A 22,355-nucleotide genomic window follows, 5' to 3' on the forward strand; every position below is an offset into this window, starting at 1 on the left:
GAGCACTGCACCAGCACATGTGGCAGACATGACCTCTTTACTCCATAAACCGTCACATTGTCCCACGGTTCAGCAAGATTCTTTCGAAGAACCAACGCCGCAGTGTCTCCTTTGCGCTAAAGATTGCAGTGCAGCGACCAGGCTGAATCTTGCTTTCCACGCTAGAGATTGTAGTCAAACAGATGAGGCTAAATGGTCGACGTGCAGTACACTATACGTCCGGTGAGCGTGCTCAGCCTGCCACATCATCCTTAAGCCTCATTGATGCACACACCAATCAGAAAGTCTGAACGCCAACCTGGAACCCGATGTCCTGCGGGCCAGCGCGCAATGGAATAGACGAGTCTTTTTTAGAGAACCAATGAGATTAGTTTTACGGGCTAAAGATTGCAGTGCAAATGCTGAGGTCGCAAATATGCGCACCATGGGCACTAGGTGCACAGTACATCCCCTCTGCGCTACACTGCATTGCTTGGGCTTTGAACAACGGACCCCGATGAAGAGCGACAGTTTATAAGAACCGTTGGGGCCCCTTGTCCAGATGTTTACCCATCAGGGACGCTTGGAGATAATCTGGAGCACTATAATCCTCTGCTGGCACTTCCTAACAAGATTAAACAAGGAACAATCGGGTGCTGGCTTGCGCTTTTCCAGCACCCTCTCCTCCGCGCTATAGACTGCAGTGCAATTGTGCTTCAGCCTGATGCACGCGTCCATGACCGGAATCCTCAACGCCATTGACTGTCAGCCTTGTCTGCCTTGAGCCTCACCTTCGGCTATGAAGTCCAGAGTGCGACCGGGAAGGGGGACCAATTATCTTGCGCACTAAGGATTGCAGTGCTCTTGGCCCGCTCGCTCGTCCCTATTCACCAGTGCTGTCCAAAGGCCCAACTTACAACAGCGCAGTAGCGCAAGAAATTGCAGTGCAGAGCTTGCGATTGCCCCCTCAAGCCCTCTGGCTTTTGTGTTGCCGGAAATACCGTGGTGGCAAAGACAGATGCAAGAATAGATTCGGAGAACCCGACCTGACTGCCAGCGTTCAATCCACAACATGCAGCCCTGTCCTTCACAACACAACAGACAGAGTAAGGTAACATCTGTAACTTCAATATTTTCTGATGGACACAAAGGTATAATACATATACAAAAGCACTTACTTTAACGCTCATGCCAAACAAATAGAACGAGATGGTATTTACAAAGTCACCTGGGTCCTCATATATAAAGTCGTCTTGTCATCTTACAAAAGAGATTCAATGCCTTGGATATGGCGCCATCGCAAGCATCTGAAACCCTGCCAAATAGCATCCAGATGTTCATAATGATTTTGACCCAAACGCTTTGACTAGATCAATAGAAGCAGGTCGATCGCTTATCGCTGCCAGCCATCCCGCTGCGGCTGTCGACTGACACCACTCGTCCAGTCCATATGCCCACTGGGACCTGTGGGCGGCTGCCTCTGTTCAGAACTCGGTCCTCTTCCATATGGTCCCACATTGCCTCTCATCAAATCGGCGCGGAAATGTGCGTCGCGCTCTCTAAGCTCACGGTCTCGCATCTCTTGCTCGCGCATCTGACCTTCTCGTCGCATCTGCTCTTCTCGGTTCAGAGCAGCTTGTTGTTGCTGGGCCGACTCCTGACGAATGCGGTCTGCAATCCCTCGGTCGCGAGGGAAGGGCTGAGAGAATCGCGATGGCTCTTCCGAGAGTCGTTGACCGTAGAGCGGGTGGTTGTTTGTACCTAGTGACGAATGCGGTGGGTGTTGTAAGGGTGGAGGTTGCTGCCCTCCGTCGGTCCTTGAAAGCGGGGTGTGCGAGCGCTGAGAGAGGTAGCCACGCTCTTGTTGCTGATGTTGGTAGCGCATGTCCTCGTGTACGGGCGTGGAACGTAAATGTGGGTTGGTTAGCTGCTCTCGTAGATACTCTGTTCTCTGGGAAAGCTCTCGGCTGGTATCACGATCCGAGTTGCGGGATTCGAGATCGTGATGAACGTCTCGGGGATCACGCGCACGATATGAGTCCGTCATACCACCTGGACCCCGCATTGACTGATGAGCTGGGTGCTCGTTCGGCGTAGGAGGGTTCGAGTATGTCAGGCCTGTGTTCTGAGCTTGTGAGTGTTCATTGCGGCTCGGTATTTCCCTCTGCTGAGCCACATGGCTGGTGCGCAGATGTGGACTCGGTCGCATTCCCATTGGACCCGAGGTTGGAGCACCGGCTCCGGGAGGATCGACTTGTGCATACGGGTTCGGCTGGAGGATCTGACTAGACGCAGCCGATGCTACTTGCGCATGCTGAGCTGGTCCAGTTCCCGGCAGGCCGTGACGTGACGGCTGTCCCGGCGCTCCACTTACACTCGGTGTGCGAGAGTGTAAGTGAGGCGAATTGTTATACGCAGCCATGGGTGGTGGCGAGGGGTTGTGTCGCTGTCCATTGTGCTGAGAGAAAACCGAGCGATGATTGCCAAACAGCCTTGAGTCATTGAACGCAGGTTGAGGTAGGCCAGGATGGGAAGTAGGAAGCGACACAGGCTGCTGTGCCTGGCTTTGAGCAGGATGAAATTGTTGCCGTTGCTGCCAGCCATCACGTGTACCGTGCCGGTTTCCTGGAGTTTGCTCGGTAGTCAGGTCGATAGACCTACTGGGCGTAGAAGAAGGTATCGAGGACTGTGTTGCGTAGGAAGGGCGACCGTACGGAGGCTGCGTGGTTGCCGTATCTCCATACACATCGCCTCTAGATGTAGAGGCCTGCGGGGCAGCCGGCGGAGGCGCGATGGGGTTTTGCTGCGAGGGTGTTGTACTATGTGACGCAGGTCCTTGCTCGGCGGGCTTCTTTCTTGCGGGCTCTTCAGGTTCGGCGTCGTTGAGCAGCGACAGCAAGTTGGACCTCCTCGGCGGTGCGGCAGGCTTTGAAACAGTCGGTGGTGGCACACTTTGTACAGGAGGCTGACCAAACGACGGACGAGCCTGGTGCTGGGACTGCAGGATCGGCGTGTGCTGAGCTTGAGGGATTACGGAAGGCGGAGCGTACCTTGGCTCCTCTTTGACCGGGGGAGTGGAGACAGAGGAGCGCGATGGCAGCTGTTGTGCCCCTGAAAAGATACCATGCGCTTGAGACATCAAATCGGACGGTGGCTGGGTCATAGCCTGAGCTTGAGAAACCTGACGAGAGTGCGAGTAGGACATTGGTCGGTGCTCTGGCGACCTTGCAATGGAGTTTGAACGAACAGGGGGCATTAGTGGCGGTGGTCCACCCGGAGGGAATGCTCTTTGATGATGATGCATCTCTTGAGAAATCCTCCGAGCGTGTTGGTGCTGCTGATACCGATGCTCCTGTTCTTGTTGAAGCTCAGATCTGATCTGATTCTCTCGCTCCTGATGGCTCAGGCCACGGAAACCAGTCTGTTGATGTTGCTCTTGACTACGTATCTGTGGTGCACCGTGCGGCTGCATAGACCGTGAAGGGTGATGAATTGGCGATTGCGACGGCACACGGTTGTCGAGACGTGAGTGTAAGTCATCAGAAAAATATCCAGCCCGAGGTGGTTGATGGTGCGGCTTGTGCTGCGACATGCTGTGCTGAAGGTGATGTTGCGGTTGACTTCGGGACGAGGGAGCAGGCGGCGAGTGGTGTTGCGGCATTGAAGGTACGGATGCAAGCGCTGTCTCTGGCAGAGGAGAGAAGCCAGAGGTAGAAGGCACAAGTGGCTTACTCTGACTGACAGCTTGAGGCAAAAATCTTGCGGTTTGAGATGCTGGAGGAGGCGAGTTTCTGGGTAGATTGGTGGGATTGAGGAGGGGGGTTTGGTTTAGTTCGGCTGGTGCAAGGTTGCGGGGAAGTACACTCTGCGTGCTCTCGTAACGTCTCTTCGGCGCAGGAGTGGGCGTCGGCGGTGGGCCCAGATCATCGCCCCTCTCCCTTCTCGCATCAGCATCTTTTGCTGCTTGTTCAAGCTCTGATTTTCCGCCTTCAACCATGCGCAGGTATTGGTTCTTGATCATGATGTGCGTCTTCGTACCCATGTGGTTGGCAAATCCGATCCAGTCTGTGCCGAAGTGTGCAACATTCTTCTCAAAATCCTGCAGTTCAGATACGGACCAGTAGCTTGAGGGGCCAGGCCTGGCATTGGGCTGCGTCTTCTGCCGTTCCATCATCCCCATAGGTATGCTCCCTGATAGTGAGGGAAGTTCGACATGACTACCTCTGAGGCTCAACAGCGCTGGATCGCTCAATGGATCCTCGTGCTGACTCACGTGGATCGGAGCAGGTATTTCCACAACTTGTCGTTTTCCAAACTCATCTTCTGCTTTGACGCCTGGTGCTTTGTCTTTGCGGTCAAGCTTGACAGGTGATCCAATTGGAGCTGCCGCAAGGGGCGGGTTCTTAACCTTCTTTCCCTTTTCTTTATTGGCCTTGCTTCGCCTACTGACTTTTTCTGGGTTGCCATCTGCATCAGTCTGGCGGCGGACTCGACCTTGCGTGGGTATGGCGGCGGTCGGATCAAAATCAGCTTCCATGCCACCAAACGTGGGCGCCGCCGAGCGTCGAGGTCGCCCGGTTTCTGTGACAGGGAGCGGGAGTCCATCTTCTCCTGCAACTTCAGGTCGTTCCATGTTCACAATGGCTGCTCGGCCACGTGCGGCACCTCCGCCCCGTTTTCGTGCACCTCCACGTCTACCTCGGACCTTGCCTTTGTACTCTCTGGCCCACTTCGTAGCGTAGTAGTGATTGATGCAGTCTTTGTAGGTTCGCTCACTGCCGCATTCTTTGTACAAAATCTCTGCCAGCTTGCCCCATTTCTTAGCATATTGATCTCTGTAATTCGCGACCATAACTCGATGTTCATCCGGTGTGAAGTCGTCCTCTGGCGGTTCGTAATGGAAAGCGAAAATGCCTTGTCCTGGTTCACGCTGGAAGTTAGTGTCAATGAAGTTGCGTCGTTGTGCTTCAGCTTCACTGAGCTCCAGAGGAAGATCGGCTTCTTTCTCTGGATCGGCCATGCTTCTCTTAGGTTCACCATCTTGCTTTCCCATTCTCTCCTCTTCAGCGGTTTTAAGTGATTCCTTGATAACAGCCTCCAAATCTAGTTCTGTAGCCCATCGGCTGGCATGGCTGCGTCGTCCTGTAGGACCCGGAACATCGAGCAGCGCACCCATTGTAGAGCTTTGGACATCAGGCGTTGTGGCTTTCAAGCTGGGCTCGGCCGATGGCTGTCTTTCCTGCTCATCTTGCTCACGCTCATCATCCCACTGGCGGATGGACAGACGCCACTGTTTGTATCTTGCGGCATACTGCTGTAAAGTTTCATCTTCGTCCAGCTCAGGTTGGACAGTTTTCTGATATAGTTTGAGCATATTAGACTTGATAGTGTCAGGCAACCCAGGTCGATCCTGTTCGATGTCAGACAGTGGCGTAGGCGGACCAGAGCCAAGGTACGGAAGTCCACTGAGGTCGGGCAACACCTCCGGTTCCTTGGACACTTCGCGTCGTAGACGCAGGGCGACTGTTGCTGGTGCAATTGAGCGTTCAGCTCTCTTTTCCGTCGCACTGTCATCAGTGTCTTCAGCCTTAGGTGTCAAAGGCTCTACTGGCTTACTCACAACAGGAGTCTGGACAGGCGATACGGTCGCGACTTCCTGTTGAGGTAGCAGGTCCTCCCTCTTGACGGCGTCCTGCTCGACTTCTTCGTAAGGAACCGGTAAGTGATCAGCATTCAGACATGACAGTAAGATGATCTCTTGCAGAGGGGTGGTCGCACGCAGATGAGGTGCACTAAGGTCGACAAGCTTGGCTTCGAGTGCCGCCTTGTCTCTATTGTACTTCGCTTCCGATTCGGCGAAATCGTCTTCATCGAGGTCGAGATCTTCATCAGAGTCTTGCAATGCGTCCGGGGCAGAAGATGCAGCTGACATTGGCGGCTGTACGGAGCGAGGGGACGCATCTGCCATGACTACGTCAGAATGCCGTCTTGTTTCTATTGACCCGGGTTTCAAAGACGGGGTTATGGATCGTTCTGCCGATGCAGCTCGGCCCCTTGCTCTGTCCATGGCACCGGACGAGCGGAAGTATGAAGGAGAGCCAAATTGAGCCTGCTGTGCACGCTGTGGATACAGAGTGGAGGTAGTGCTGCCAAGCTCAAGCTTTGGAGCTTTCGGAGCTGTTCCGAATGAACGCTCACGATCATCAACCGGTAGCTCTCGCTTCGTGGGAACAGTGGGTCGATTGGGAATAAGGCCTGGTCGGACCCATTGCATGCTTTTCGGACCGCCGCCCATAGGCGCCCTCGGCGTGTTGAAGCCTGGTCTCTCAGATGTCGCATAGGGAAGGGCTGGTCGCGGTGCCATCGGTGTTCTATCAGCTTTGGGTCCAGTCGGAATGTTAGCTGGTAAGCTCTTCGGTGATGTGTTGATAGAAGCATCGCCACTACCACTGCGGGGCCCCAACGGCGGAGGAGGTATTGCGCTGGAAGAGGTATCCCTTGGAATATATGAGGGAAGTGGAGCCCTTGAGAATGACGGCGATACATTTGCCCTAAGAGCCGCCAGCAGCGCAGTAGGGGGTGGACGTGGTCGTGGCGCTGGACCTTGTGGAGGTGACTTCGCAGGAGCTGAAGGCGCGGATGGTGGAGGTCCCTGTCGTGCTGGATATGGTGGTGCGTTGACTGCTCGCGAAACAGGTGCCTTGGTCTCCGCTCGCTCTGTCTCGGGCACATTAGCGATCGTCGAGGGAGCAGGAGGTGGCACGCTCGGGGGCGGGTCCATACGTGGAGGTCCATTTGATCCTGGTCGGCTCTCTTGTTGGGGCACATCGACAGAGGGTCGCTCAGATGTGATGCGATCCGGTACCCTGTCGGCTCTGGGACCAGTAGGTGGAGCAACAGGGCCAGATGGTGCGCTGGCTTTGGGTATGACTGGCGTGGGAGGAGCTGTAACCACCGGAGGAGCTACAGCAGCAGGTGCAGAAGCAGAAAGTGTTGCCGGAGGAGGTGCTGCAACTGGAGGTACAGGTGTGGCGGGTGCCGGGTTGCTGGTCTGAACAGGTTTGGGAGGTGGTACTGCAACTGTGCTTGGCTTCACATCAAGCGTGGGGTTCCTCCAGACATTAGATCCAAAGGCCGGGACTGCAGCAGGCGGCGATGAAGCACGTGGGGCATACCTTTCTCTGGACGCCTCTGCGCGGCCGGCTAGCAGGAGGTCGTCTTTGCCGGGGTCTCGACGGGAGTCCTTGGCAGTTGACGGGTCAATGGCAATGGAGGAGCGTCGAGAGTAAGAGTCCACCTGGAGTCCTAGCCGGTCCGCCGGGGAAGCGTGATGTGAAGAATGTGAGGTTGGTCCTGTCGGCGTTCCTGGCATGTGCCGCGAGTCAGGCGGTCCAGGACCACGGTGGGTGTCTAGAGCCCTCGGTCCAGGTTTGGCAGCGCCAGCAGGTCCTATGTAAGAATCGTACTCTCTTGGAAATCTGCGATCTTCACGATCTCTCCTGTCGAAATCTCGTTCATCTCGTAGGTCTCGGTCTCGCCGAATAGGCGATCGACTGCGCGGCCTGTATGAGCGGTCTGGTGGGCGATCTCGGGGATCGTGATGTCGGTCTCGGTCGTCGTTATGGAACGGTCTGCCTCGTCCTCCAAAGTCCCTACCACCGCGGCCTCGCCCGATCCCACTGCCACGATACGACGAGCCAGTGCCAAGGATAGGGGGATCTGGGAATGTAGACCCTCCTGAAGGTGGTCCATCTCGGGAGTTGCGGCGTGCGCGACCAACATCTAGATCACGCGGTGGGAAATCTCTTTGGTCGCGGGGGTCTCGGAGGTCCCGAATTGGCGAACGACGTGGTGGTGGAGTTGGACGCCTCTCTCTTCGGTCGCGATCAAACTCTCGGTCGCGATCTCGGTCACGGTCAGCCCTCCAGGAGTTGTGCGTATTGGTCATTGGAGGTGCAGGCCCGCTGCTGAGCGGCGGGGCGTCACGCAAAGGAGTGGGCTCACCCCTGCCTGGAAATCCCCTTCCTCGTCCATCGCGAGGTGTTGAGGGGGGAGCTAATGAACCTCCAGTAGCAGGGCCGCGTGGCGCATCGGAGAGTGATTTAGGCCCTCGAGGCACATCTCGAGGTGGGAAGCCATTGGATTCGGGGTTAGGTCTTACGCTGTCGTTAGCTCTTGGGGGGTATCCGCCGCCGAAGTTGGAAGGTCTGCGGTCTCGGTAAGGCGGTGATCTGTCTCGTCCATTCCTGTTGGTGTCCGGGTAGCGATACGAGGACATGGTTGCAGCTTGATATCCTAGGGTCGAGCTTCAATGACCGCGGCATGGGCGTGAGCGCGTTCCAGATGTACTGTTGTGATAGCGTTGCACGTGGCCCTGAGCGCCGGTGTGGTTGTTGTTGTCGTTGAGGTGAAAGAGCCGTAATTGGGTGAAATCGTGAGTGTGAAACGATCGCAAATCGGATTGCCCACGGTTCTCTGTGAAAATGATGGGTTGCGTGTCTAGCCGAACTATTTGGTACCGGGTCGATGTTGACGTGTGTGACTTGTGATTTGTTTGGATGTGGAAAAGTGGGTCCGTGGGTCCGTGGGTTTTGGGCAAGCGCGCCCCGGAAGGCACTTTGCGATCCGCCGCGTGTGGAACAAAAGCCTTGGCGGCCGGCAAGCTGAGATCCAACTGCAGCTGGCTTTTCACGCCCTGGGGAGTCGGCGGGCTTCGACAATCGCGTAAACAGACAGCCTGCAATCAATCCAGGATATCGGCAACCGTTCCTGGCGTCTCGGCGCGTATGGTGGGTGCTGGAACCGATTCGCAGGCTGAAAAGAGCTGGACTTCACCCCCGTTGACGTGGCGCTGCGCTCCTGCGTGCGTGGGTGGCCAAGGGCACGTGAGAGGGTGTCCAAATGGAAAAATGCGAAGGTGTTGAAGATGTTCAGCCAGGTGACGTGCAGGTGGACGCTGGTGACATCGTGCCGTAAGAGGGTTGCTTTCGCAGAGCGTGAGTGTGTGATGGAGAACAACGGGGACCAGGACACGAGAACGAGGATCCAACGCACGCCCGCCCGCAGGCCATGACGAGCGAAGCAAGGACCCCTGCGGCTACCCGGTAGACAACACACTAACACACCTCACACAGACATCGAAGAGAGAAGCTTGGGCATGAGCTAGGCCAATCACGCATCAATCTGACGGTTCGAGAGTCGAGACAGGTCCTCAGCCCAGCCGCCGCTCATGCACAATTGGCCCTGAAGCCGAGTTTTGTAGGAACGCTTCCCTGAAACTCGGAGGTACTCCACAACACTTGACGGCTTATTTACAGCCCAATAGGATATTTTAAGACTACACAGTATTTTGTGCGGATTGAAAAGTCTTCTGAAAAGTGCTGGAGGACTCCAGGGGACTCCGCGTATCAGAGAATCGGGCTCGACGATCTGTCGAACTGGAAGCGCGCTAGGGCCGCAGGGGCCTTCCAAGATTGTACGCCCGAAAGCATGTGGGGTCAAAACGCATTTTGTTCAAAACCGCATGCAAGAGAACACTGAAGAACTCCAGGGTAGTGCACCGAACACTGCTGCGCACACGATAAGATTTACAACAACAATTTGCAGCGACCAGAAGCTTGTGCAACCATACAGAACACGTCATGTCAGCCATCAACGAGGCTGCAGCTCCTTCTGGCGCCACCGATGCAGTTCTGAAGCCCTCTGAGCCCGTGCCCGAAGGTGCCAAAGAAGTCCAGGGTATCGACTTCAATCAGTATGCAAACCGGAGCATCACCGTAGAGGAGCTTATCGCAGGATATTCGAACATGGGATTTCAGGCGACATCAGTTGGAGAAGCAGTTCGGATCATAAACGGCATGGTGAGTCTCTGTCGCAGATTGTTCGCAGCTGCAGCGTTTGAGTGCGGAGACAGCCGCTGAGGCCCAGGCTAGCGGTGCAGCCCTGAATTTGAAACGATTCGGCCGGAAGTAGCACCGCGACACCATCGTCTCACCCTCGCTCATGCGCCTGGCGTTTCCTGCTAACGGGTGACAGCGCGCATGGAAGGACCCGGAAACCAATGAGGGAACGACGATCTTCCTAGGATACACGTCCAACCTGATCTCTTCCGGTCTTCGGGAAACACTGCGATACCTGGTACAACACAAACACGTCTCTGCCATTGTCACAACGGCTGGTGGGGTCGAAGAAGACTTCATCAAATGTCTCGCACCGACATATCTTGGAGCCTTCTCCACTCCCGGTGCCGGCTTGCGCGCCAAAGGCATGAACAGGATAGGCAATCTTGTTGTACCGAACAGCAACTACTGTGCCTTTGAAGACTGGGTTGTGCCAATCCTCGACAAAATGCTGGAGGAGCAGGAAGCGAGCAAGAAGACGGACGAGCCAATGCACTGGACACCGAGCAAGATGATTCATCGTCTAGGTAAAGAGATCAACGACGAACGGTCGGTGTATTACTGGGCATGGAAGAACGACATTCCCGTATTCTGTCCGGCTTTGACTGACGGTAGTCTTGGCGACATGCTGTACTTCCACACCTTCAAAGCATCACCAGAGCAGCTGCGAGTCGACATCGTGGAGGATATTCGCAAGATTAACACCATTGCCGTACGTGCAAAGAGGACGGGCATGATTGTGCTGGGTGGGGGTATCGTCAAGCATCACATTGCCAATGCCAACCTGATGCGCAACGGTGCAGAGAGCGCTGTATACGTCAACACAGCCCAGGAGTTCGATGGGAGCGATGCAGGAGCACGGCCAGACGAAGCTGTGAGCTGGGGAAAGATCAAGCTTGACGGCGACAGTGTGAAGGTGTACGCAGAGGCTACGGTGGTATTCCCGCTCATAGTAGCTGCGACGTTTGCGAGTGTGCAGCGGACAGAAGGGTAATACTTCGTAGATTTCACCAATAACGATGCATGATTGAACCCTTCCGGCCAATTCCACTGAGCGCAGAGCAGTCAAAAGTCAATGAAGCGTGATCGTGCCTTCCGGTGACTTTAGTACAAGGCGTTGAAGGCCGCGGAAAGTCTGGCGTTAGACGATGCGGGAGCTGCAGGGAAGGCGCGGTGGGGTCGCAGCTTCCCCATTAGTCTCAACAGAGTAAAGTACCCTTCAGCCTAGCAACTGTGGAGCTTGAGGCAATCGATAAGGAGGAGAGCTTCAGCTGAAGGCGGCCTCCCGAGTTCGATCATGACGCTGTGCAGCCTTGGGGTCATGAGTCAACATCACGATCAGGTGATGACAAGCTGTAGAAGGGCTCTATGATGACAGCGAGGGCGCAAGGTTTGCTAAGGCAGCGCCACGATGCGCGGGGATCCGGGTCCTTCACGGCTTAGCTTACCGCCTCACTCCAGTGATCGTGTTGTGCGTCGACAGCTGCCTGCAGCCATAGGTTTAAACCCAGCCACGCCCGTGACTGTTTCCTCCTGCTGTTGACACTGACTTTGACAGCTCTTCTCCCACTCTTCATCCTCATCTGAGCCTTGACCTTTTCTAGCTTATACAGCATCGACACAGCAACCTTGCCGGTATAGAGCTCCGCGCTAACAGGTGCTTCAGCTCTATAGCTGCCTGCGTTCATTGATTTACTGGTACGGCCTGGTACCTTCACCTGCTACTTGGCGGCACGTGCCAGTAGTCGTTAATAGGTTTCTTTTGGTTACACATGCACCGGATTCCTTCTCCCAGCCATGAGCGTTAGCGTTGAGCAGCCGCAGCACTTCCAACAATCAACTTCACCTACCTTTTCTAGCCCTCCACACTCACCGAGCCACCTCCAATATGCGCAAACGCCATCTGCTCCACAACCTCTACAACAACCGACCGACGCAGACATGAGCACATCAGCTCTCACATTGCCGCCTGTCGGCCAGAGACACGACCGGGAGGATGCAGAGATGCAAGATGGAGAAGGCTTGACAAACGGACAAGCACAAGTCGAGCAAGCTTCTGCAGCACCCGCTGAATCTTCCACCAACATTGTTGCTGTCGAGGTCGAGGTCGCGGCCGTCGACGAGGACGTTATGGACACGACACCGGACACAGACCAGCAGCTCGTGCTACCAAATGGCTCAGCAAGTCAGACCATCCCTTCCGCTGCTCGGTCACCTTCACCCACAGCAAATGGCGCCGGCAGAGGAGAGGTAGGCATCATTGTGCAGACTGAACCTGCTGCTGCAGCAGATGATGCGGTATGTGACAGTCACACTCTGCCGCATCTAGTGACTGATTACCAACAGACGCAGACCGAGCCTCCTCCCCCGATCGTTCCTCCTCTTCTCTTCGATCCAGACCTTCAGCCTCCACCGCCACCTCCGCCGCCTGTCGACCCTGCGGGATCCGAGTCGGACTCGTCAGATGATGAAGATGGCATGCACCCGTGGCACCCCATACAAGAAGACATCTCCTCACCAGATGAGATGGAGCTGAAGGAGATTGAGGCCTCCTCAGAACATAGTGCTTTGGACCACGAGTACTGGGAGAGCCTTGCGTTTCTGCCTGTGGAGGAGCCGGAGTACACAGTGGGCGTCAGTGGACGGATCGACTGGACCATTGAATCCTACAATGGAACACGGGAGCACCCAAATCGTGAAATCGTCATGAAGTCGGAGCCTGTCACTATTGGTGGCCACCAGTGGCAGATCAAGTTCTACCCGAAGGGCAATGACTCGGACTATCTGAGTGTATACCTCGAATGCCTCAGCGTTGTGGACCCATCTTTGAAAAAGAAGGAAAGCCGTGTCGATTCTGTGGCTAAAGATGGCGTCGAGGAAACGACAAGTGAGGATGTTCCAGCGGACGTTCCCGTGCAGGCCGTCGAACACCAATACACACCTTTACCGCTCCTGGGATCCAAGCAGCTGCCCAAACGAAAGAGCGTTGCAGCACAGGTCTCAGTCGTCATGTACAACCCTACCGAGCCTCGCGTCAATTACTCAAGGACCGCACTGCATCGTTTCTGCAATGGCTCGCCTGATTGGGGGTGGACCAGGTTCCATGGCCCATACTACGATATTCCACATCGCCTGCGAGGTCAACGACAAGCGCTTCTTCGTGATGACAAGCTCGCATTCACCGGCTACGTTCGAATCATCGAAGACGAGACTGCCTGCTTATGGGAGCACCATAGCCGAGAGAACCCTTGGGACAGCTTTGCGATGACTGGTCTGCAGGGACTGATGCTTGGTGAAGACGCTAGCGCTCCTGGCGGGAACATGATATCGGCCATCGCATCGTGGATGCTGTTCAAGCCGTTCAGGAAGCTTTTGTACAGCGCACATGCGCCTGACCCGGAAGAAGAACCGTTCGCGCACCCCAAGCCACTCATCAGCGCCTTGCAGAAGGTCCTCTACATGCTCAGAACACAGGTGGAGCCTGGCGCCGGCGCAGTAGCACTAGATGATCTGCTTGACGCTCTTGAGTGGTACGGTATCCATGATCGCATCGACAAGCTCGATGTCATCGAAACATGGGAGGTGTTGCGTGTGAAGCTTGAGGAAGAGTTGCGTAACATGCCTGAAGCTGCCGCTTTCGAGACCATGTGTGGACCGAAGCGTAATCACAGCGTTGGTGTCCCAAGCTACCGAGTGCCTGTGGTGGGCGTTGAGAACATGCAAGACGCGATCAACAAATCGACTGATTTCACAACACCAGGACAAGATCTGCCTCAACTGCTCACAATCGAGTTGGAACGGCAGGAGTTTGATTCTAAGACACGCTCGTATGTGAAGCTGCTCAACAAAGTCACATTAGACGATCATGTCCGGGTTGGTGGTGTGCAATACACGCTCTACGGCTTCGTGGTCCACAAACAGACCCTCCAGTCATACGTTTACCAGCCTGTCCTCAGGCCTAAAGGACCAGGGTCTAGGTGGTACAGCTATTCAGACAGCAAAGACGAGAACCACGTCAAATGCCTCACCAAAAGGCAAGCTGTCGATGCTCATGAGGGCAAAGCTGGTACCAATCGAATTGATGGCAGCGATCCTGTCGCATACATTGTCATGTATGTTCGTGATGATACAACTGGCCTTGCCTTCGAAACAAGCGCCAAGTCCGAGCAGTGGGAGGTGCCCAAGTGGATACGGACCGATGTGGAGAAAACAAGAAACTCACGCATCATGGTTCCGTTGCCTCCCCCACCACCACCAATCGATGAACCGGCTCCAGTAGCCGACAGCGAGGATCAGACTTCGGAAAAGGAGATTGAGGAATCAGCAGAGGCAGCCGATTTTCAAGTAATCGACTCCCGTTGTTTCCTACAGCATGAGGGTCCCGGCACCTTCGAAGTCTACGGGTCGAAATGGACCGCAAGCAGCGCCAAGCATGTACACACGATTCAGCTGTCACGTAAAGACAGTTGCGATGAGATTCGCAGTAAGATTGCGTCAGTCATCGAAGAAGTCAAAGATCCTCGACAGATCAAGTTTTGGTTCTTGGATCCATTACGAGGCTCCCAAGGCCGCCCCAACCTCTCGAGCACCGGCAAGATGGAGTACTCTAGTGGTAGCTATGATCGCTTTATGGAGCTGAAGGAGCGGAAGTTCGATCAGTCAAGCTTTGCATGCCGCCGCTTGTGGGTGCATATTATAGACCACGCCGACCTGCCGGCACTTCCTCAAGAGGTGGAGAAGGTCCAAGAGACCGTCGAGGTACCGTTGTCAACGATCAATGACAATATCGTTGTGATCAATGCTGAGCCTGAGACGGACCTCACCCCTGTGGAAGTCGCTGCACGCTCCGAAGATACGCCAATGAGCGAGCCTGACGAACCTGAGCCGGAACCAGTCGTGCCTGTACAGCCGAGACCTCAGACACCAACCGCAGTACCCCTGGCCAACATCCTAGGTACCGATGAACCGATGATTGAAGATGTTCATGACGAGCCCGAGGCTCTAGAACCTCATGTGTTGGTAGCTCCAACGGTGCCCGGCGATACAGAAATGGGTGGTACACAGGATGACCTACCTCCTCCGCCTCCACCACCAGTCGACCTGCCGACAGGTTTCGTGCCGCCACCACCGCCACCACTAGAAGGTACTCCTAGCCCGGAGCCTCCGGCGGATGAGATCTACTTCTTCTTGAAATTCTTCAACCCGGACAAGCAAGTCCTTGAGGCTCGCGGCACGTACATTGTCAAGAAATCTGCCAGAGTAGATGAGACCCTTGTGACCTGTCTTGGCTTGCCCATGGAGGATAAGAAGAAGATCGACATCTGGGAAGAAGAGGAGCTGAACACCCTTCGACCGATCAAGAACCGTCGGTCATTCCTTCAAGTTGATCTGCACAGCACCTCGGTCATTATCGTTGCAATGCCCCAAACAAGCGAACAACGCAGCGCCCTCGCGGCCCGTGCTGCCTTCACAGATCCACACTCCTTCCTCGCCTACCGGGCGTTTGCCCGCAATTTCCCCTCCCACCTTAACGGACACTTTACATACAACTACTTCTCCTCCGAGTATTACAAGGGCGAGATCAAGAACGGCCACCGCCACGGTCACGGCAAGATGTTCTACCACAGCGGCGCAACCTATGAAGGCACGTTTCAGCTCGGCCAACGCCATGGTCACGGTCTCTACACCTTCCAGAACGGCGACACATACGACGGTGATTGGGTAGACAATCAACAACACGGATCTGGCACCTTCGTTGAGGCTGCGACGGGTAACACATATGTTGGCGGCTGGAAGAATGACAAGAAGTTCGGTGAGGGAGTCACGCACTGGAAGAATGCGCAAGAGGAAGAGCGTCTGTGTCGTATCTGCTGGGAGGATGCGGCGGATGCGGCTTTCTATGACTGCGGGCATGTGGTGGCGTGCTTGCAGTGTGCGAGGGAGGTGCAGAATTGTCCAGTCTGCAGGAAGAGGGTGATGTGCGCCATGAAGCTTTACTACGTGGCTTGATTCCGCTGGAAGGTGGAGTGGTAGAGTTTGGACATTCGCAGATTTACCTCACAGCTTCAGAGGAGATACGGAGTACAGAGATGGGCATATGTCAGGCGTTCAGGATCTTCCACATTTTCTTTCCATATATCTTATTGCGTGGTCACACATGACCATTTTGGCATTCCTGTCGCTCCTTAGCATGGTGTCTGGGCGTCCCATATACAAGTTCTGTCCATCGTGTTCCATGTACTTCTACAGTGGTGAAGTGAAAGTGCAATTCATCCTGCCCCACTCGTAAAGCAAAACTCTCGCCACTTTCCTCCACATGCCCACCTCTACATATAACATTCTCTGCCTCTACACCGTAAGCATCTTTAACACCTCCAACATGTCTTCCAACAACCAGTACAACAACTCCAAACGCTCAGACATCAACCCACCTCCTCTCACCACGCGCCCATCGCGCAGCCGCGCCGCCACCACTCGAGCCCACACGCCCCGGCGATATGGCCCGGTACTTCGGCTACCACGATGATGAGCACATGGCCGCCGTTTTGGCAAAACGAACCCTTAATCTATCACCACTTCACTCGGAAAATATTGACAATGTGAACGACAGCCAAGCCTATGTCTGCCAGATGTGTTGGGTGTGGTTTGAGAACGAGGAGGCAATGCAGGGGCATGAGTGTGAGGAGGATGAGAAGGGGGATGAGGAGGGTACTGGTGGAGGGGAGAGTGAGGTTAGGAAGAGGCACTGGATGTCATGTTTGAGGCCGGAGGAGAGTGACGGGAGGGGACGGGGGGGGGGGGGGGGGGGTGCGGTGAGTGGACATGGACTACCCTAGCATCCATATTTCTTGGAGCAATACTGACGCGCTCCTTGAGAAGAAAACTGGTAGTACTGAGGTGCCGGCATCCAAGGATGAGGTGGGGAGTATCAGAATGGCAGATGCTGACGTGGAGGGCTATAAGAGTGAAAATTATAGTGGTGTGCAGGTGCCCATGGCATGGTTCGTGAAATATGGGAATGATAGTATACACCTCTGCGCTAAGTACTTGATTTCCTTGGATATATGACATGACTGGTCTGTTGAAATACCATACCGTTCAAGCCTATCATACCTATCGTAGGTACGAGAAAATAAACAACACAGCGTCTGCGTCAGGTGACATCGCCTTGATGGATCTCAAAGCTTCAAATCAGGATGTTGTGCAAACCCATGCACTGTAGCACTTGCTTGCACTGCAATCTTTAGCCTGAGGAGAGAACCACACCAAGGTCTTTGTGAAGCCAAATTGGGGGCTGTTTTGCACTACACTTTTTAGCGTGAACGAGGCGTTGAGTCGCACTCACTGATCAGGCCCGATGGTGCACTGCAATTCTTAGCGTTACTGAGCAAGGATAGATGAATATTCAGAAAACAAAAGCTGGTTTAGAAATTTTAAGTGTTATGAGAATCTAAAAATTGCAAAAAGAGATAGTGGGAACAGGCAGAGACGAACTAGTAAGGGCACAAGGAAACATAAACAAGTGTTAATGAATACTGAAGCAAACACCCATGCAGCAAGTCTGCATTCACATTGTGGAGAGCCATTTCAACACTACCTTGGAAATATTTGCCTAAGTTCTGGTTGTCATGCGCTCAGAAGAGAGTCAGCTTTGGTAAGTCATCCTCCTCGATATTACCGGGAAATCCTGGGAATGTGCAGACCATGCGCAGGGCCAAGAGATCCTTCTAACACACCGCGTGAAGTCGAGCGCTGAAAGAATCTTAGAGCATTCTGGGCTGAACAGACATGTTCGGCCTTGACGGTTCATTCACAATATGCCCTTCTGGCTTGTCGAAATACTTGTGGGCCACAAGAGCCTGATGAGGAAACTGGAAATTGTACTTTTCTGCTGCAGACAGACTGCGTGTCTCCGGTTCGTCTACAATATTGACTGGATTTGGAATCGTGTCAAGGTGTCGAGCGTTGGGAACGCGAGAAGTGGGATCGCTGGAAGCAGGGTCTAAGGAAATCCCGGAACATGGATGGTAAGGACGAGACGAGGACTTTAGTGGATGCAGTGTTGGAGGCGATGGAAGGAGCTGAGCGAGCGTCAAGAGTGCAAACATAGCCGTGACTGGTTCGACCCGGAATCGTGCCACATGTTGAATGCCATTGTCAGCCTGGCCGCAGTGTCCGCATATTCTCTTGCCTTAATCCTCACCTATTTCCAGGAGACAAGCTAAGTCACCAGATTGCTTCGCGGGCGCTGCAATCTTTACCGCGAAAGAGAGGTGTTGCTGTAACTGGAGCCGCGGAGCATTGGCCAAAGCTCAAGCTAAAGGCTTAGTAAGGCGCCCCACGCAACCGGCCGCCTCAAAAGGCCACGGCTTGCTTAAAACTATTCCTTCAGGCAGCACTCGCTGTTCCTCAGACACCACAATCTCACCACACTCGTTCGCAGCTGTGATTCACGATGGATGTCTTTTGGACGCTGCCGCCGGTCTCTAGGTAAGCTTCGCCGCAGCTTCACGAGCTCTACACCTCTGCGAACAAATTCTAACAGCTCCACAGGACCATCACGGCACTTTCTATAGTTGTATCAGCCTTGGGCTATGGTGGCATCACCAACCGCTACCAGTACATCTTTGCAAGCCACATGGTCTTCACCACAAAGATCGTACCGCAAATATGGCGCGTCTTCACCGCGTTTCTCATTACGAAACCGAAGTTTGCCATTCTGCTAGACCCATACTTCCTATACCAGTACGGCAGCGCCATTGAGCGCGAGTCGTCGCGCTTTGCGCAGCCGGGCGACTTCTTCATGTACACTATGTTCGTTGGCTCGGTCATAGTTGTAAGTATTTGTCTTCTTGCACACATCTTTGCACATTGCATTCTGTAGATCTCTGGCAACAGAGCATCACCTCGGATTATCTGCCCACCCAGCTTGAGTCAATGGCTGAAGTGGTTCCTGGAACCGAGGAAGAGTACCCCTGCACATCGCACTGTCCGTCATTCGCAAAATATAAAAGGGCTGTTGCGGTGTGTAGGCATGGTGGGATAGCTACTTGAGAAAGCTGTGCAGACTCGCAATTCTGCTTGGCGGTGTTGGCTCCCTACATACCTTCCGTCTTCTTTTCGCTCGAGCTCGAATGTTCACGTTTACTTGAGAGAAGAGGTACTGACGGTTATGAAAGGCGCTTGCAGGTGTCATCCTTGACGGCTACACGTTCCTCCCCGCGCTCTCCCTCGCATACGCATACACGTTCGCCCAAGACAACCCGACGCGTCAGGTCAACTTCTTCATCGTGAACTTCGACTCCAAGTACCTGCCCTTCGCTATGCTGTTCATGACCTTCATCATTGACGGCCAAGGCGCTGCGCTCACCCAGCTCACTGGTCTCGTCGCCGCACACTTGTACGACTTCCTCACACGCATCTGGCCGACATTCGGTGGAGGCAAGAATTACATGTTCACACCACAGATCGTGAAGCGCTGGTTTGGTGCCACGCCAGGGACGGCGCAGAACAGGGGATATGGGTACGCTGTGCAGGGTCACGGGCGCGAGGCTGGATCAAACCAGCCGAGTACAGGGCGCAGTACAGGTGCTCAGCTCGGCAATATGGGCCCAGGCCGCCGTCTCGGAGGAGAGTGATGCACATGTGTTGTACAAGGGCAAGCTGCGATCACCTACGGATCGCGCAGTGGGGTGAAGGCTGGATTGCCTGACGCTCAAGAGAAGGCTGGCGTACTTGGGAAACAGTTTGTTAGCCGAAAAAGTAGGAAAGCCGATCGTATACTATACCAGATACAAGACCCATGCATAACAACATCTTCCCGCAACCTTCACAAATAAGCTGAAAAAATCGTTAGGCTTATCAAACAGCTCTGCACATATAATGGATCCTCGTGTTCACGGATGTCAGACTTAGACTTCATATTACGTGTATCGAACAGAACACACTGCAGACACATCACAGCATTTGGAAGCTTGGATAAAGTTTAACGTTCTATTCGACCTCTTGGCCATTTACTCATTGATCATACAAGCGGCGATAATCTATGCCTTCTTGTCGCTCCCCGCAGGGTTACTTGGTCCATCAACGGCGCGCTCAACATGTCCCGCAATACCGTCCTTGCTTGCGTCGAACTGCGAACCAATGACACCGTCCTTGCTGAAAGGGCCGCCGACAGCCTGGCCGATGGAACCGATGGCGCCATCAGGGTTGAATTGCTTGCCGATAGCGCCGGCGGAGGAAATTATACTGGGGTTCTGGCGGGTGTTAGTCAGAAATTTGGTGTTGTACGAAGAAAGAAGTTAGGGCGAAGAGACGAAGTAGCTTCGTTCCTCCGTAGTGCAAGACGTACCTCGTTGGGGATGGCATTCGTGCCCTTGTTTGCGCCAAGCTTGTCAGCGGCAGCGGTGGTGTTGTCAGTCATGCCGGGCGTAGAAGATGCTTGCGAAGCGCCTGTGATTTGGTCTTGGAGGGGTCCTGTTGACTTAGGCATAAAGATTGATGTGTGATGAGTGAGATACCCTTCCAACGCTGTACTACTGTTGTGTTATATACGGTTACTGCTGACTGCGGCTGCGTCACCATGTAGTGGTGGATGGTGATTGGGTGATGACGTCAAGATGAATATGTGGGGTTGCATGTCGAATGAGCATTTTGCATGACGAGCATAAGGGTCTCGATGATGTATCTAGGCGAAGAGAAGTGAGATCCGTGGATCTAACATGGCTGAACGGGGTTTGGGGTCAGATATTTAGGGGTTGGGGCGTGGGTGGCCGTTCAAGGGCGATTGGGGTGCGCACATGCAATTGACAATCGGTTTCGTAGCCAACCGTGCCTGAACTCCACATGGGAGACTAACAGACGTAAGTGTAGATGGGAATACGAGGCTCCGGGGAGTCTCGATGCTTTGATTGATGCTTGTATCTTCGTATGTCGTTCATCTTCTCTTCTTGGTGGGGATGTTCACTCTCGGGAACGCTAGTGGCAAACGCAACTTCGCGATGTTGTGGTTGTTCGCCTCGGCCTTGGTCAACTTGAACTTCGTCATGTCCGTCTGTGTAGGTGGGCCGACTCGGCAGCCTAGCTCATGGAAGTATTGTTTGATCCTGTGAAGCTGTCAGTTATTGCGGTCCAAGAAGCGGCGTCGAAACACGTACTCTTTGTTCTCGATCTTCAAATCCTCGCGCAGGTCGTTGACATCCACTTCGAAGTCGTCCACGATGAGCGCAGCGGCTGCAACGTGGGTCATCAGGTTGTCGATGTTCCAGCGAGGCATATCGTTGTTTCTAGACGTGTCAGTAGAGTTCAGTCTCACTGAGCCGAGATACATACTCTGAGCCAAATTTCCTCCTGATGGCATTGACGAGCGGGATGTTGTCCTCCTCATTCATCAGGCTCTCCAGCTTGCCCTTTGGCGGTATCCTTCTCGCGAATCTTCCGGTTTGCCCTGCCAAAGCTGCGTTGAAGTTGATGCAGAGTAGGAGGAAGCGCAAGACCTTAAGCTTTTGAACCTGCTTATTCCTGCAGAGCTTCAGGATGCGCTTCGCGACGTATTTACTGTTAACTTGTACACCCTGGCCTGCTTCAGAGGCGTCCATCCAGTCCTTCACGGGTATCAAACCCATAAGCTCACTGCCAACCACAGTATCGAGTGTGTAGACGTCGCCAGGGAACTCTGCGGTAACATTCGGTGTCGGTCGTGGCTTGGAGCTGTCCAGAGCTGCTGCAAGCTCGGCCTTCGTAGGCATCGCGGATGTATTTTCGGCCATGTTCGTCAGCACGTTGTCTGCTACACCCTCGTTTCTCTGTTCCGCTTCTGGCGCCCCGCTGCGGATAGAATTCATGGTAATGTCGTCGATCCTCTTCCTTGACTTCTTAGAACCGAACTCAGCGGCAAGTGCATGCCTCTTCGCGGTCATGGTCCCTTGTGCTGCTTCCAATCGTGCCTGCTCTTCCTGCAGCTCTTGTGTTTCACTGCGCAATGTGCTTCGTACTGTTACTTTCTTCACCGGTACAATCTGCAGCTTCTTCGTTTCCGGGTCGAAAATGCCAACGTAGTCCTTGAGCTGACTCCCTGCGCTTCCATCCTGCTCTTGTTGTGCGGTGTAGTCGAGACGGGCGTGATCGGAGGACTGGAGTAGAAGTGTGGTGACGGAGGACTTGGGGAGAATCTTGGTGTGCTGGTATGGCTTGAGGTTTATGCGCGAAGGGAACTTGAGGCCTGGTGTCGCAGCTATTTCTTCGTTAATCTCAATCGTCTGCTTGATGCGCAATGTGACATACCGAGCAGCGGGCCCAGCACTTCCTCTTGCAGAAGCTCAACTTTGACATTTCCTTGTGACGCGACGGTCTTCTTGCTAGGCCTCTCATTACCCTCTTCATTTCTCTTTCTCTTCTTCTCGGCCATGTTGTGCTTGTGTGTTGCACTTGGCGATTGCTGTTGTCGGTGTTGCACTCAAAAAAGTTCGACCTCGAATT

General features: G+C 54.1%; 6 protein-coding genes across 6 annotated transcripts; 2 read left to right on the forward strand and 4 right to left on the reverse strand.

Moving 5' to 3' along the window:
- Window positions 1-1,270: 1,270 nt before the first annotated feature.
- On the reverse strand, window positions 1,271-8,462 carry BU25DRAFT_258288 (uncharacterized protein). The gene has a single exon (XM_033701693.1). It carries the CDS (start codon window positions 8,255-8,257, stop codon window positions 1,373-1,375), a length of 6,885 nt encoding a protein of 2,294 aa, XP_033564647.1. The 5' UTR covers window positions 8,258-8,462; the 3' UTR covers window positions 1,271-1,372.
- Window positions 8,463-9,620: 1,158 nt separating this feature from the next.
- BU25DRAFT_429465 (DS-domain-containing protein) lies at window positions 9,621-15,887 on the forward strand (the record flags this gene model as incomplete). The annotated part of the gene is made up of 6 exons (XM_033708552.1): window positions 9,621-9,839; window positions 10,015-10,868; window positions 11,738-12,176; window positions 12,225-13,288; window positions 13,346-13,807; window positions 13,856-15,887. 6 exons carry the CDS (start codon window positions 9,621-9,623, stop codon window positions 15,885-15,887), a joined length of 5,070 nt encoding a protein of 1,689 aa, XP_033564648.1.
- A 1,335-nt stretch (window positions 15,888-17,222) lies between these two features.
- BU25DRAFT_408398 (uncharacterized protein) lies at window positions 17,223-18,151 on the reverse strand. Its single transcript, XM_033705806.1, has one exon. The coding sequence runs from the start codon at window positions 17,984-17,986 to the stop codon at window positions 17,642-17,644; it is 345 nt and encodes a 114-aa protein (XP_033564649.1). The 5' UTR covers window positions 17,987-18,151; the 3' UTR covers window positions 17,223-17,641.
- A 125-nt stretch (window positions 18,152-18,276) lies between these two features.
- On the forward strand, window positions 18,277-19,750 carry BU25DRAFT_408399 (DER1-domain-containing protein). Its single transcript, XM_033705807.1, has 3 exons — window positions 18,277-18,368; window positions 18,432-18,714; window positions 19,058-19,750. The coding sequence occupies exons 1-3, from the start codon at window positions 18,334-18,336 to the stop codon at window positions 19,514-19,516; spliced, it is 777 nt and encodes a 258-aa protein (XP_033564650.1). The 5' UTR covers window positions 18,277-18,333; the 3' UTR covers window positions 19,517-19,750.
- Window positions 19,751-19,851: 101 nt separating this feature from the next.
- Window positions 19,852-20,816, reverse strand: BU25DRAFT_408400 (uncharacterized protein). Its single transcript, XM_033705808.1, has 2 exons — window positions 20,230-20,816; window positions 19,852-20,134 (listed from the first exon to the last, which is right to left on the reverse strand). The coding sequence occupies exons 1-2, from the start codon at window positions 20,368-20,370 to the stop codon at window positions 19,922-19,924; spliced, it is 354 nt and encodes a 117-aa protein (XP_033564651.1). The 5' UTR covers window positions 20,371-20,816; the 3' UTR covers window positions 19,852-19,921.
- Window positions 20,795-22,309, reverse strand: BU25DRAFT_408401 (DNA-directed RNA polymeras-like protein I 49 kDa polypeptide). The gene is made up of 4 exons (XM_033705809.1): window positions 22,161-22,309; window positions 21,210-22,110; window positions 21,035-21,163; window positions 20,795-20,983 (listed from the first exon to the last, which is right to left on the reverse strand). The coding sequence occupies exons 1-4, from the start codon at window positions 22,282-22,284 to the stop codon at window positions 20,815-20,817; spliced, it is 1,323 nt and encodes a 440-aa protein (XP_033564652.1). The 5' UTR covers window positions 22,285-22,309; the 3' UTR covers window positions 20,795-20,814.
- Window positions 22,310-22,355: the final 46 nt, after the last annotated feature.

Source organism: Macroventuria anomochaeta (genome assembly GCF_010093625.1).
Source record: "Macroventuria anomochaeta strain CBS 525.71 unplaced genomic scaffold BU25scaffold_7, whole genome shotgun sequence".
Classification (NCBI taxonomy): Eukaryota; Fungi; Ascomycota; class Dothideomycetes; order Pleosporales; family Didymellaceae; genus Macroventuria; species Macroventuria anomochaeta.

What these genes read in the sequence shown, in the direction of transcription:
- BU25DRAFT_258288 (XM_033701693.1), bottom strand. Translation starts at nt 8,257, where the DNA reads ATGTCCTCGTATCGCTACCCGGACACCAACAGGAATGGACGAGACAGA.
- BU25DRAFT_408398 (XM_033705806.1), bottom strand. Translation starts at nt 17,986, where the DNA reads ATGTTTGCACTCTTGACGCTCGCTCAGCTCCTTCCATCGCCTCCAACA.
- BU25DRAFT_408399 (XM_033705807.1), top strand. Translation starts at nt 18,334, where the DNA reads ATGGATGTCTTTTGGACGCTGCCGCCGGTCTCTAG. An exon ending in ACGCTGCCGCCGGTCTCTAG is followed by an intron (nt 18,369 to 18,431) that starts GTAAGCTTCGCC and finishes ACAGCTCCACAG; the next exon opens with GACCATCACGGCACTTTCTA. An exon ending in TCGTTGGCTCGGTCATAGTT is followed by an intron (nt 18,715 to 19,057) that starts GTAAGTATTTGT and finishes CGGTTATGAAAG; the next exon opens with GCGCTTGCAGGTGTCATCCT.
- BU25DRAFT_408400 (XM_033705808.1), bottom strand. Translation starts at nt 20,370, where the DNA reads ATGCCTAAGTCAACAGGACCCCTCCAAGACCAAATCACAGGCGCTTCG. An exon ending in CGAATGCCATCCCCAACGAG is followed by an intron (nt 20,135 to 20,229) that starts GTACGTCTTGCA and finishes AACACCCGCCAG; the next exon opens with AACCCCAGTATAATTTCCTC.
- BU25DRAFT_408401 (XM_033705809.1), bottom strand. Translation starts at nt 22,284, where the DNA reads ATGGCCGAGAAGAAGAGAAAGAGAAATGAAGAGGGTAATGAGAGGCCT. An exon ending in AGTGCTGGGCCCGCTGCTCG is followed by an intron (nt 22,111 to 22,160) that starts GTATGTCACATT and finishes ACGAAGAAATAG; the next exon opens with CTGCGACACCAGGCCTCAAG. An exon ending in AGGAGGAAATTTGGCTCAGA is followed by an intron (nt 21,164 to 21,209) that starts GTATGTATCTCG and finishes TGACACGTCTAG; the next exon opens with AAACAACGATATGCCTCGCT.